The sequence below is a fragment of the Sturnira hondurensis genome, unplaced genomic scaffold, assembly GCF_014824575.4.
Source record: "Sturnira hondurensis isolate 20B ecotype Veracruz unplaced genomic scaffold, ASM1482457v3 Scaffold0019860, whole genome shotgun sequence".
NCBI lineage: Eukaryota > Metazoa > Chordata > Mammalia > Chiroptera > Phyllostomidae > Sturnira > Sturnira hondurensis.
The window spans coordinates 253,203-268,272 of NW_028092491.1; the positions used below are offsets into that span (position 1 = coordinate 253,203).

The 15,070-nt window shown below is 38.7% G+C and overlaps 1 protein-coding gene and 1 pseudogene across 1 annotated transcript; both read left to right on the forward strand.

Moving 5' to 3' along the window:
• The first annotated feature begins 9,250 nt into the window (after positions 1-9,250).
• LOC118974826 (olfactory receptor 4C15-like) lies at positions 9,251-10,225 on the forward strand. The gene has a single exon (XM_037028412.1). The coding sequence runs from the start codon at positions 9,251-9,253 to the stop codon at positions 10,223-10,225; it is 975 nt and encodes a 324-aa protein (XP_036884307.1).
• Positions 10,226-12,238: 2,013 nt separating this feature from the next.
• LOC118974832 (olfactory receptor 4C11-like) lies at positions 12,239-13,072 on the forward strand (annotated as a pseudogene).
• The last annotated feature ends 1,998 nt before the right edge of the window (positions 13,073-15,070 follow it).

The window sequence follows — 15,070 nt, forward strand, 5'->3', positions numbered from 1 at the left end:
TCAAGGTCTTTCCTTTCTTCAGAGCCATGTGTTTTAATACACTGGAGCTACACCAGATTGTGCAGGGCCCCTCCCAGGCATGGATTCTGGGCTTTAGGCCACCTCATGGGGCTGTAGCCTTGGGAATTTGGCCTCCCCACTCTCCCCAGTGCCCACTATTTCTTTCTCATTCATTTTCTCACCAACCTAATGCTCGCATCATTTGTTACAAAAAATAATAGAAATTCCTGTTTCAACTTTGAAATATGTATAATAAGAAAAACTATATGAAATATCAGTAATAAGGTTGTCATAAGTACTACCTTATAATCATATTTCAAGCAGCGAGTTTTACATGCATTTATATGTACCTATTTCTGTATATCAGTCAAATTGCATGTGTTCTTCTAGGAAATACAATAATTAATATTAAAAGAATAAATTAAAAACCCATTCAAATTACTCTTCTACTTAAATTTTTTAAATCCAGTGTATTCTTTACTTTAGCAATAAAAGATTTATGCTCTATCTAGCTAAATATGTTTCTTTTTGAGTATCTGGAAAATGACTCTTCAGATTCCAGAGTCCTTTCTTTCCTCTCTATAATTCTCTGCTGATGTCCCTAAATGTCTCATTTGTACACCCTTACTGTTTCTGGAATTTGAAAAAAAATAACCTTTCTCTATGTCCACATATGCCCTGCCTGATGGATGCCTCAACCTTCTTTTTTTCCTATTGCCCTATTGATTTAGTTCATTATAAGAAAGAGGCAAATCCAAAACCAATACTACTACACCATTTTCAGTTCAGCCATGTAACTATTCCTGACCAGTTCTGAAGTAGAAATCTGAGGCTACTCATCACATCAAATGCACTTGGGGAAAATTAAGTGAACCTACTTAAAATAGGTGCATTTCTGAGTTCAAAGGTAGAAATCTGTCACTTACCTGTGAGAACACTCTAACTTGGTGCCAAGTATTTTTATCCCTTTTTAAAAGCAGCCCTCCATGACATACAAGGGGTAAAATCTCTTTCAGAAATCATAAGGGAATATTTTAAGACATAATGACATACAATATTAGCACCCTGGAGAGTGACATTCCCTAAAAATTTCTTTCCTTCACTGATCAGAAGCATCCCACGTGTTGTAGAAATCTTAACTTGGGTTTATCTGTTTATCCTACAGAAGAGTAAGTTAACACACCTCTTTCTCAGTAACCAAATGCAAACAGGTTTTGGAGGTTTGTGGTGCCTTGGGATGAACAAACATACCAGGTGATAGGAGCCCAATGCAAAGGATGATTGAAGGTGTTAAAGAAAACACAGGGAGAAGAAATAGAAGTGTCTTTGGTAGAAGGGGAAGCTTATCCCCAAGAAACTACTTTGCCCCTATCCAGGGCCCTAAAACAACTCTCCAGCATTAGAAGACAAAAACTTTCCTACTTCTTCTCATTTAGTATCAAGTATAACCCAGAGAAGTTAGTGTGGTGCCTGCAACCTGAAAGTCAATTCTTACCCAACTTTTCTGTATTGTATTTGAGAAAAAAAATGAACACGAAAATAGGCTGGTGAAGGGAAGAGAGTCTTTGAAGCAGACATTCCTTTTTGTTTTAAGTATCATTAAAATATATGATCTAGAAATTGAAATCTGAGTTATATGATTATGCTTCCATTAATAAGAAACATATTCATAGAAATGTATCCATTGAAGTCTATATACCTATAATAATTAAAGGTAACTTGTGGATGTTCAGAGAAGAATGAAAATAAAGGACCTCAAAGTACTGCATGATATCATAAAGTTCTGTGCTCCCCAGAATTAAGCCCGGGCTCAAAAGCCTACCCAAGTGAAACGGGATCTTCTGTTTGGAAAATCATTATGAGATGCATCACCTCAACTATTTTAGTGATTTGTTGCAGATCTCCAAAAGTCGATGAACGTCCAGAATGTTGAGCCTGCATGTCCTTTAGCCTACATGAAGCCCCTTAAAAGTGAAGGCCTCAAAAAGGTGGCCTCAGAAAGGTAGATTTACGTTAATCTTGTATTGCAATTTAATAATTCAATATGAAGATTTGCAGGATAGGTTGAGTAGAGGAATAGTGAGCACAGAAGATTATAAGGACAGTGAAACTACTCTATATATTACTATAATAATGGATTCATGTCATTACACATTTGTTCAAACTCACAGAATGCACAACACAAGAGATAACCCTAAGATAAACTGTGGACTTGGGTCATTATGATGTGCCAATGTAGGTACACCAAGGGTAACAAATATACTGCTCTGCCATTGATAATGGCAGGAGGCTGTGCATGTGTATATGAAGCTTTGTATACACAAGGTATATAGGAATTCTCTGTACCTTCCACTCAACATTACTCCTAAGCATAAAAATGCCTTCTAAAAACTAAACCTTCATTTTTTTTTTAAATCCAATGTGACTTGTTACCTGAGGTATAGACTTTTACACACATATGCCAACTGTCTCCCTGAGGTGTTACTCCTTGGGGTCATGAGCTATATTGAGGCAATGATGATGATGTATTGTTTAGACCAGCCTTAATTACAGATGCCTGGACTCCAGCCTAACCTTTGGCTCACAAACCAGGGAAGGAAAAGTAGATTCCCTGTTGTACATGGCCAACTGTGGTCACTATGTCCTCCCAACATGGACTCATGGTCTCCAAGAGTGATGCAATCCTTTAATTATTTAGAATGCTTGGAGCTAAAACTACTTCAACACTAACAGACTCTTTTTTTTAACAACTCTCCAGTGATATATTCTCGTAGCAACCCAAGACTTTTTGGGAAGAAGCTTTGGTGATGAATCTTACTATTGAGCTACTGAAAATGTCTCCTACTTGCAGACACAATTTCCCCAACATAGTGAATTATCTGAAGATACAACATCAGCCTCCTTGAATGGCATTTCTAGGTCCAATGGGTTTCCCTGGCATGAACTATGTCTGAGCCCTTTTTCTTTCTCCCCAATATTGAGTTTATGCCAACTCTCTGCCTTTACACAAAATACCTTCTTGGCATCCCTCTCCTCACCTTCGTGTCATTCAGAGCACCAGCACAGCACCACTGTTTATATACATGGCATTTAAGGTCACTATTTCAGTGTGTGAAAAACTGTTTCTCAAATATAAATACCTTGTATATTTTTTAAAATCCTTCTGTGAAGTTCATCTTCGGCCTTAATATTCATCCCAAATGATGTATCAGTCCAGATGATTTATCAGCCTAAGCCTCAGCATTTGAGAAGCTGAAGATCTCAATGCCATTTCAGGGTCATTCCTGACATTTCTTCCCATCAGAAATATGATAGCATAAGATGTGAGATTACTGCCACATGCAATCAGCATAATGTTTCTGTTTACAAATCAGTCATGGATTCAGATTCATTGCTAATATATGAACATTTACTTTCAAATATTAATGAACAATTTAGTGATGACTTACAGAGAATGTCTCGTTGTTTCTTTTTTGATTTTCACTTTGGTTTCCCTCTGCATATGAAATATAAAAATAATGGACATTTTTATGTCTATAATGGAAAAACTAATGTATTTTTCAAAATGTGAACTCAATAACAACAACCACAGCTCAGCTGCAAATAACAGTAAATCACCTCAGGAACAAGCACAAGTATAGTTACAAATTAAATGAAATTGCAGCACTTTTGCTTCATTTATTTTTTTAACCTAACACATTATATTGATAAAGGATGGAATCCTATCTCTTTTGCTTGCCTCAAACTAATTAATTCTATGAATAGGGCTTCCACAGTTCTGTAATAGTAATCACAGGTATGCATGCAAGTACACATGTAATCGCTTTTTATATTTCTTTTCATTTTCATTCTATTTTTTATTTCATTTTTGTTCAAGTACAGCAGTTTGCGTTTTACCCCAACCTCTCCCTCTCCTCACCCCAACCATATCCACCTCCCTCCCCTAATTTGCCCCCACCATGGATTGGTACCTGTGTCCTTTATAATTATTCCTGAAAACTCTTCAACTGTTTCACCCCATCATCGCCTCCCATTTCCCCCCTGTTTACTGTCTATTTGTTCTTAATTCCAATATCTCTGGTTATATTTTGCTTGTTTATTTGATATCTTGATTAGGTCCCATTTCAACATGAGATCATATGGTATTTGCCTTAAAGTATGTTTTAAAATTGTAATATTGTCACTTTTTTGTTTGGTTTGGACAGTTGTAGAAAATAATGGCCATCGAAGGGGTTTTGCTGAATTCTTCCAGTAAGATGGTGAAGAAAATGTCCAGCATAGGGCAGGAAGTGTGAGAAGTGAAAACAAAGGTAAATGCAGGATACTAGACAGAGTATTTTTTAGACAGAGTTAAAAAATATAGTCTTTGGAGAGGAGGAAATAAGCTCTTCCTGAAACTACCTGAGGATGGTGGATGCTCTAGGTACCACTTCTGTTACCCACAAAGATTTTCAAAATTCTCCTTTTGATTATTTCCCAGAGGTCCATGCTTAAGCGGAAATAACATAGTGTTCCCAGTGACTGGAGTAAGACTGAAGAACTAACAACTGCCAAGATTTCTATTCTTGCTGAGTGACATCAGAGAAAGGTGCTAGCACACTGAGTACGCAGGCAGGTCACTGTCATATCAGTATGAAAAGCTAACTCATCCTGGTGAAACTGGGAATCAGGTTGTAGAGAACATCTGGAAACATGGCATTAAAGCTCAATGTGATGACATCCAGGAATCCACAATGAAATGTGCTCTCAGATTGGAATGGACTTTCGCTGGATTTCAAATCATCATGACTTTGCTCTTTGTCATTTTGGAATTGGATTTGGCAAACTCTAACCTCAGGGTCTATGGGTTCTTGGAACAGAAGCAAATGCTTTTATCAGCTATTTTCACACCTCTGCTTCCATCCCAGTTGTGAAAAGTGACAAAACCAACCAGCTGTATGGATGAAAACTCCAGTGTTTGAAAGACCTCACTCTACTCTCACATAGTTTACATTGTTACTAGTGAGAATTCTGCTGTAATTTTTATCCTTATTTCTCTGTGCGCAGTGGCTTTTTTCTTTAGCTCCTTTTAACAATTTGCTGTTGCTTTTGACCAATTTATTATAAGATACCTTTAATTGTAATGTCCTCCATGAATTTTATGCTTTGAATTTGTTAGATTCTTGGTTTTATACATTTCCAGCTTTTATTAACCTTGGTGGAAACTTGCCCTGGCAGGTGAAGGTCAGTGGATTCAGTGTAGGCTGCAAGCCAAAGAGGAACACTTTCAATTTCCACTCCGGGCACATGCCTGTATCAGGCTGGGTTCCCCACTGGGTACCATGTGAGTGGCAACCACACCCTGATGTTTCTCTCCTTGTCTTTCTCCCTTTCTTACCCTCTAAAAATCAATCAATAGAATTTGTAATTAATTAGTTTGGCAGGAAAGGAAACAATATTTCTTTTAGTAATTTTTGTTGTCTTTCCTCCTATTCATTCTATTCCTTGATGATTTCCAAATCAAGTAGAGGAACAGACAGCCACACAATCTCATAACTGACCAGGGTGGGGCATCCTGGTTCACAGTCTTTTCTGCAGCTTTCCAACACTTTTACTATTCTGGCCTTTAGTTGATCTTTCTGCAAGGTGTTGCTTGAGTCAAATATCAAACTACTCAGAGCTCCAAGTTTCACCTCATCCTAGAGGATTTTGTAGATTTGCTCATCCTCAGGAAACATTAGTGTGTTGTATACGTCTTTAATCAAGCTGTACTTCATCCTGTGATTCCAGTCTATTTATTCCATTATGTTTCTCTCACCTTTTCTAATTAAGCCCTTATCTCAAATATACAAAGATTTGGACTGTCTATTATTGAACAATGTGAAGAAAATTCCTGAAGCTTCCTCAGTTCTCATTTAGTCACAAATAAAATTATTTCACACAATAATATATTTGAAGGAATACCAAATGATAAGAATTGATGTTTTATCCTGAGTGTCTTGGTTACTTGAGAATCAAATACACTTAAGTATAATCTTCATAAGGCCAGATTCAAGTGNGCAACCTAGGTGCCCGTCAGTAAATGAATGGATAAGAAATCTATGGTACATATACACAATGGAATTTTATGCTGCAGAAAGAAAGAAGGAGCTCCTACCTTTTGCAACAACATGGATGGAACTGGAAAGCATTATGCTGAGTGAAATAAGCCAGGTGTTGAAGGACAAATACCATATGATCTCACCTCTAATAGGAAGCTAAACAACAAAGCAAACAAGCAAGCAAAATATAACCAAAGACACTGAAATAGAGAACAGGCTGACAGTGACCAGAGGGGAGAGGGGAGGTAATTTCAGTGGAAATAAGGGAGGGATTTAGAGGAACCTATATAAAGGATACATGGACAACAACTGAGAAGGGTGGAAATGGGAGGGAGAGGGGAGGATGGGGGGTGGGTTGGGATGGGAGTAATAGACAGAAAACTGTACTTGAAAAATAATTAAATAAAAAATTTAAAAAAAGAAAAAACACTTGAGTTTACAGGTGGTTGTTTTTTTTTTTTTTTCACAACTGGGATGGAAGCAGAAGTGTGAAAATAGCTGATAAAAAGCATTTGCTTCTCTTCCAAGATCCCATAGCCCCTGAGGGTAGAGTGTGCCAATGTCAATTCCAAAATTACAAAGAGCAAACTCATGATGGGTTGAAATCCAGCCAAAGTCCATTCCAATCTGAGAGCACATTTCATTGTGGATTCCTGGATGTCATCAGGGGGAGCTTTAATGCCCTGTTTCCAGATGTTCTCTACAACCTGATTCACAGTTTCACCCAGGATGGGTTAACTTTTCATACTGATATGATAGTGAAGTTATGATGATGTACTTAAAAGCAGGGTGTCATGGTCCAGGTACGTGTAATGTAACCCTCCAGGAGGGTTAATGTAACGTGTGAGTCTATCATTTAACTGTGCACACTTGGACTAGTTACATAACCTTTCTGGCTCTCAGAGTCTTTCTTTTTGGTGGGGATTATATTACCAAATTCAAAGGGTATAGAAACCAATAATACATGTGCAGTCAAGAGGAGAATTCTTCACACATAATATTGTGCATGCTCAATAAAGAGCAGCTGTTAGAATGCAAACTAGTTTTGGAGGGTTAGGAGGTCCTATTGATTCAAGTCTAATGAAATCAGACCTGTGTTCAGGTTTTCATCTTTAGGTTAAATCCAAAACCTTAGAAATGTAACAAGTGCATATTTTCTCTCTTGGATTTCTAATAGCATTTAATTCATTCTTTCTAGTTGTATTCTCAATTAACATTCATATGAGGATGAATGTCCTCATACAGTTTTGAATATTTCCATCCTGGTGTTTTAGATTAAAAAGTGGAATTTATGAAGTCCATATAAAGAATACTGTTGTAGGAGCATGATAATTCAACTGCTGTTTACCATTTATAATTATTGATATAATATTGCAATAATATTTTTATACTAAATGCCCAGCAAAGGCACATAGAAGTTCATTAAGGGTAGGAAAGAGTGTCCCACTCAAGTCACAGAACAGAATCTTCTAATTTTAAATAGGTTCACTTAATTTCCCCCAAGTGCATTTGATGTCATAAGTAATCTCAGATTTCTGCTTCAGAACTGTTCGGGAATAGTTACATGGCTGAACTGAAGATGCTTTAGTGCTAGTGGTGGTGGCTTTGCCTCTTGCTTCAAATGAACTAAATCGCTGGGGCAATAGAAAACAGAAGGTTCAGGCATCCATCAGGCAGGACATAGGTGGACATAGAGAAAGGTTATTTTTTTCAAATTCCAGGAGCAGTAAGGGTGTACAAGTTGAAACATTTAGGGACATCAGCAGAGGATTATGGAGAGGAGAGAAAGGGCTCTGAAATCTGAAGAGAATATTTCTAAATACTCTAAAAGGACACAATTAGCAAGCTAGAGAAAAAATCTTTATTGCTTAACTAAAGACTACCCTCAATTTAAGGTATATAACTAGGAGAGTAGTTTGAATGTGATTGTAATCTATTCTTTTGATTTTTAATAATTATATTTACTAGAAAAATATGTGCAAATATGATTGATATGACATATAGGTATGTATAAATGCATCTAAAATTCACTGCTTGAAACATAATTAGAAATTAGTACTTACGACAATATCACTGCTAATTTTTCATTTAGGGTAGAATATTATATGCACTTTAAGGTTGAGACAGAAATTTCTATTGTTTTTGGAACAACTGATGCTAGCATCAGGTGGCTGAGAAAATGAGTGAGAAAGAAAGAGTGGACAGTGGGGAGCCAGGAGGCCAAATTCCAAAGGCCACAGCCCAACGGGGTGGCCTAAAATCCACAGTCCATGGCAGGGAGATGTACTGGGCAATCTGGTGCAGCTTCAGTGTATTAAAATACATGGCTATGAAAAAATGAAAGGCCTTGGAATCTTCTAGGAAAAATATGAACAGAATGAACTGCTTCCTATAGAAGTGCATGAACTTTTTTTTTTTAAGATTTTATTTATTTATTTTTTTAGAGGGGAAGGAGAGAGGGAGAGAAACATCAATGTATGGTTGCCTTTTGTGCCTCCCATGCTGGTAGTTAGCCTGCAAGGAACCGGCCTGCAACCCAGGCATGTGCCCTGACTGGGAATTACATTAGAATGTCTGGGAAAAGAAACAGAATTAATACAAATTTTTATTTTCTCACTTAACATATTGTAAACATGCCTCACTATCTTTGTCCTCCTATTATTTAGTATTTACAACATCTTAAATTTTAGTAATCAAAATTGCCTTGAAATCATCCTATTATTGAACATTTTATATATTTCTAAATTTTTATTGTTATAAAAGACATGCATCATCTTCAGTTATAGAACTTACATTACCTCATTTCGCCTTTAGAAAAATTTTTAGGAATGGATTCTAAAAAATGGAATAGAAATATATTTACAATCCTAAAAATATTTGTTGAAACATTTCTGAATAGATTACATGAAATCAAGTAGTTTGGTTGCAATTTTAGAATTAGTATATAAGCTCTGACCAATTTAAAGTATTGAATACTTTATCTCCTCCTAACTTCTGCCTGGCCTTCCACTACAGCCTTCAACAAATTTCTAATTATCTGTTCTCCTTTACAACAGAAGCATGTAATCAGCTTTTCACATGGATGCACCAACTGGTCAATGACTGTGATTCAATGCATTACAAACTGGTCCCAGGTAAATTTTTCTTTTTCTCATCATTGCAGATCTTATATGGTTCCTCTGTGGGCATTTATCTTTTTCTTGGAACTCATGCAAAACCAGAGCTTTGTAACTGAGTTTGTCCTTTTGGGGCTTTCACAGAATCCAAAAGTTCAGAAAATATTATTTGTTATATTTTTGTCCAGCTACATGGCAACTATCGGGGGCAACTTGTTAATTGTGGTGACCATTAGCAGTAGCTCAGCACTCCTGGGCTCCCCCATGTACTTCTTCTTGGCTTTCCTGTCCCTCCTGGATGCCTGCCTTTGTACCCTCACCATCCCGAAGATGATTGTGGACTCTCTGTCTGAGAGGAAGACCGTCTCCATTGAGGGCTGCATGATCCAGTTCTTTGGCGGACACTTCTTTGCTGGAGCGGAGGTGATTGTCCTCACACTCATGGCCTATGACCGCTATGTGGCCATCTGCAAGCCTTTGCATTACTCTTCTGTCCTGAACTGGAGACTCTGTGGCATTCTGATGGGGGTGGCCTGGACAGGGTGCTTCCTGCATTCCACAATACAAATTGTCTTTGTTTTACAGCTACCCTTCTGTGGCCCCAATGTCATCGATAATTTTATGTGTGAGTTGTACCCAGTACTAGAGCTGGCCTACACAGACACTCACGTATTTGGCTTTTTTGTTGTGGCCAACAGTGGGTTAATGTGCATCATGATCTTCTCTTTGTTGCTTGTCTCCTATGGCATCACCTTGTTCTCTCTCAGAAGCCACAGTACTGAAGGGCAGTGGAAAGCTCTCTCCACTTGTGGATCTCACATTGCTGTTGTGGTTTTGTGCTTTGTCCCCTGCATAGTGACATATGCCCGACCTCCATCCACTTTCTCCTTTGACAAAATGTTGACAATATTTTACACCATCCTAACGCCCCTGGTCAATCCTTTGATTTACACCATCAGGAATAGGGAAGTGAAAAATGCCATGAGGAATGTGTGGAGCAGAATAAGGATAGTTTCTAATGAAAGATGAGATTGATTTGATGGAGTCTACACTCAGTGGGTGTTCTAAGACACGATGCAGCTGCTGAACATAGTTCCTGCACAAAAAAGTTAGAGTGATCCAGGTTCCCTAAGTCTTCCTTGGCTTCAGCACTCTGAAAGCCTCTCTGCTTTCCATGGGGCAAATGAAACATAGATAGCATTGAGTCAGATTGTCAGAAGTTTCTGTCTTCCAGGACCCCTCACTTGAAGAGATTTAGGGTCAGGATACGATAGGGTTGTTCTTTCTCCCCACCTGGGTTTCCCAAAAGCCTTGTCCATAGTTCATAACTGCACCCTTTTTCTAGTTTTGAGACAGTGATATTGCAAGTAAGTCATAGAGCCAGAAATTGAGTTCTGTGATGAAATCTTGCATCAAACTATCCTCCCTAATATTTTCTTTTGCCCCCTTTTCTCTCTGTCTGTATCCTACATTCTTATTCTCCTTTTTTTGGTCCGGCTGACTTTCACTCTCTTTTCTCTCTTGTACTCACTTCACTCATTCTCTACTCTTGCCTCTTCCACACTCTTATTCATTGTGGTATCCATTTTCTGCTTTGATGTTTGCTTCACCATGTAGGATACAGATCCTGATTCTGCAATTAGACTAGAAAATTAAGGTAACAATTTGTGTCTTTCTTGGAGGGCTCAGGATTTCTGTTTTCTAGGATCTACATGATCCTAGAAAGTCTTCATAAAATATACATGAAATTGGAGTGCAGTTTTATATGACATGGATGGTGAATGCCAGACAGAGGCGCTATTTGGTAGTACCACACTCCAATTTTAACTTAAGTTTACTTGGAAAAACTTCCTTCCCTCCTTCCTTCCTTCCTTCCTTCCTTCCTTCCTTCCTTCCTTCCTTCCTTCCTTCCTCCCTTCTTTCCTCCTTTTTTCCTTTCTTCTTCCTTTGCTATTTATTTATTTGTTATTGTTGTCCACAAACAATTATCTTCATTTCCCCACCCCCCACCACTCTCCCTCACCCCAGACATTGTCACTCCGTAGTTTTGATTTCACCCCTCTTTGGTTTTGTCCATGAGTACTTTGTAAATGTTCCTGACAACCCTCTTTCCCTTCCCCCATTATCTCCTCCCACCTCTCCACTGTTTACTGCCAGTGTGTTCTTAAGTAAAAAGTGTCTGGTGATATTTTGTTTGCTTGCTTGTTTGTTTTCCTGGTTTCCCTGTAAATGATTGGATCTAAAAACTATGATACATTTACATGATGAAAACCTAGGCAGCAGAAGGAAAGTAAGAGTCCTACTCTTTGCCCCAAAATGAGTGGAACTGGAGAGCATTATGCTAAGTGAAATAAACCAGGCAGCGAAAGAGAAATACCACATAATTTTACCTGTAAGTGGAAAACATTTCTGTATGTCAGGTCAAAGTTTCCACATTGAAAGGACCTGGTAAAGGGGTACACTTACCCTGTAAAAAAATGTGAGGTCTGATGAAATAACAATAGTGAAAATTGTTTGAATAATAAGATTTTACAACAAGAATAATATATAATCCATGATTGTGTCATCCAGTTAAAATAACACACAGTAATATAAGCAAATAGGTGATAGAGGCTTTAGTCTATCTTGGAGAAAAGGTGAGATTTATATTATCAAATATACTGGAACTGGATCAAAATTTCTACAGGTAGAAGTGAGAATGAGAGAAAGGAAAATTGCATTCTCCACTACTGTGATGTACCCCCAGATCAGGGAGTTAGGAAAGTGCAGGAGTGTTAGGAAAGATTAATCAGTTCAGTGGTAAAACCCCTGAAAATATTGGTCTGATGCAATGTATACATCTTCCCAGGAGCTAAGTTCGTGTCTTTTGTCCCCAATACTTCTCTTTACTTATTGCAAATCAAACAAAGTAGAATTATATGATCTGGCTTCCATGGTTGTCCTACATCTGTCAATAATTTTATCTATTACTGCTTTTTGATGAATGACAGCGGTGTTTAGGAAGATCATCTCTATGTTTGATCTCCGTTATTGTTAAAATTAATAATTGTGGTCCTTCCAATTCTTTACCTTACAACACTGTCAGGGAACTTTCTCATTGTAGTGACTATTAAAAACAACAAGAACCTTGCGAATCCAATGTACTTCTTTCTGTTCTATCTGTCCTTGGCTAATATCTGCCTCTGTACAACCACAGCTCCAAGATTGATGGTGAATGCCCTTTCTCAGAAGACCACTTCCTACAATGAGTACATGATTCAAATTTTCACAGTCCACTTCATTGGGTGCATCGAGATCTTTGTCCTCATCCTCATGACCTTTCATTGCAATATCGCCATTTGCAAGTCCCTGCAATACTCAGTCATCATGAGCAAGGGAATCTGGTGTTTTGGTTATTCTGGCCTGGGTGAGACCTTGTATCCACTCTTCAGCACAGATTTTCCTAGCTTTGCAATGGCCGTTTTGTGACCCCAATATGATTGACCACTATTCTTGTGACTTGCAGACTTTGTTGAAACTTGCCTGCATAGGCACATATGTGATAAAGTTGGTAGTTGTCTCTAATAGTGGGGCTATTTGCATGGTGAGTTTTATAATCCTGGTAATCTCCTATGTTGTCACCTTTTACGCTCTGAGAAACCACAACATGGAAGGGACGTGAAAAGCCCTTTCCACATGCACATTCCACTCTATTATGTTTTTCATATTTTTGGTGCATCTGAATTCATATATACACACCCAACAACGTTTCCAGTAGAGAAGATGGTGGCTGTATTTAATACAATTGGGACATCCTTGCTCAACCCTGTGATCTAAACATTGACGAATTCAGAGGTTAAAAATGCCATGAAAAGGTTATGGTGTAACAGAGTATGAATTCAATTAATAAATACTACATGGGGACTCCAATGTATATTTCCTTAATATATTAGTTTTGTTTCACAGGCAGGAGAGGTAAAATACTCTTTTGGGGAAATAAACAAGAAATCTGAGAGAATTGCATTAGAATATGGTTATTACTTAAAGTCCATAATCATTTTGAACAACCTGGGATGACCCTTGCTTGAATTCGACCAACAGTTGGTCATACTTCCTAGGTAATTTACCTTCCTATACCAATATTTCTTAGGAAAGAAAAGTACTGACAAATCGCAGAACAAGTTTATGTGCTTGCATGTTTGTATATGGAACAATTTTCCCTTACATTTTTAAAACATTTTATTTTTTAATTATTTTTTAATATTCTTTATTGATTATACCATTACAGTTGTTCTATTTCCCCCCTTCATTCCCCGCCACCCGCACATTCTCTCCCTTACTATTCTCCCCCCCTTAGTTTATAACCACTTGTCTCAATTTCTTTAGATTCTATATTTCCCCCACTATTCTCACCCTCCCCCCTCTCTATTTTCTACCTACCATCTATGCTATTTTCTGTGCCTTCTCCCCCCTTCTCCTCCTCCCACCCCCCTGTTTCTAACCCTCCATGTGTTCTTCATTTCTATGGTTCCACTCCTGATCTAGCTGTCCTCTTGGTTTGCTTTTGTTTTAGGTGTGGTTGTTAATAACTGTGTGTTTGCTGTCCTTTCACTGTTCATCTTTTTCATCTTCTTTTTCTTATATAAGTCCCTTTAGCATTTCATATAATAAGGGCTTGGTGATGATGAACTCCTTGAACTTGACCTTATCTGAGAAGCACTTTATCTGTCCTCCCATTCTAAATGAAACTTTTTCTGGATAAAGCAATCTTGGCTGTAGGTCTTTGGATTTCTTGACTTGGAATACTTCTTTCCAGCCCTTTCTTGCCTGTAAGGTCTCTTTTGAGGAATCCGCTGACAGTCTGATGGGTACTCCTTTGTAGGTGACTGTCCCCTTATCCCTTGATGCTTCTAGGATTTTCTCCTTCATTTTGGTCTTGGCTACTGTAATTATGATGTGCCTTGGTGTGTTCCTTCTTGGGTCCAACTTCTTTGGCACTCTCTGAGCTTTCTGGATTTCCTGGAAGTCTATTACCTTTGCCAGACTGGGGAAGTTCTCCTTTATTATTTGTTCAAATACATTTTCCACTCATGTCTGTTTCTTTCCCCCTTCTGGTACCGTATAATCCGGATGTTGGAATGTTTAAAGATGTCCTGGAGGTTCCTAAGCCTCTCCTCATTGTTTTGAACTCCCATTTCTTCATTCCTTCCTGGTGGGATGTTTTGTTCTTCCTTCTGGTCCATTCCATTGATTTGAGTCCCGGTTTCCTTTCCATCACTATTGGTTTCCTGGACATCTCCCTTCATTTCAGTTAGTTTAGCCTTCATATGTTCCACTAATTTGTGGCTATAATCAACCAATTCTGTGAGCATCCTGATAAATAGTGTCTTAAATTGGGCTTCTGAGAGGCTGGCAACCTGTCCTTCGCTTCGAGTTATTGACTCTGGGACTTTGAGTTCTTCTTTCGCCATCTTTTGGGCTGTTCCTGCCTGTTCCACAGCAGAATCGGAGCTCTAAAGTGTTCACTAGAGCAGGGCAACTCAGTCGCTGGGTTGTGATGTTGTATGTGGGGGAGGGGTCAAAGAGGGACAATGGCTTCCCTCTGCTTCCTGCTGCCGCGACCCCCACCAGCCACCACCGTCACCAGGCCCCCGTGTTTCGTTCCACTGCACGTGAGTGTACCATCGCTGTCAGCCCTCCACCACTGGGTTCGCCCCCTGGGGTCTGGGTGGTCCATCTCACTGTGCACGAATGTGTGACCTTGGTCAGTCTGCCCCACACCCCAACAGGTGACTGGTTCTGGGCTGCCTGAGCCCCTAGGTCAGGGGATCTGTGTTGCACAACCCGGCTCCGCTGCTGGCTCTGTCTCTCTTATCGTCCCCATTGAACGGTTCG

Bases quoted from the DNA above. Each gene is read 5' to 3' on its own strand.
- LOC118974826 (XM_037028412.1), top strand. From the start codon at position 9,251: ATGGTTCCTCTGTGGGCATTTATCTTTTTCTTGGAACTCATGCAAAAC.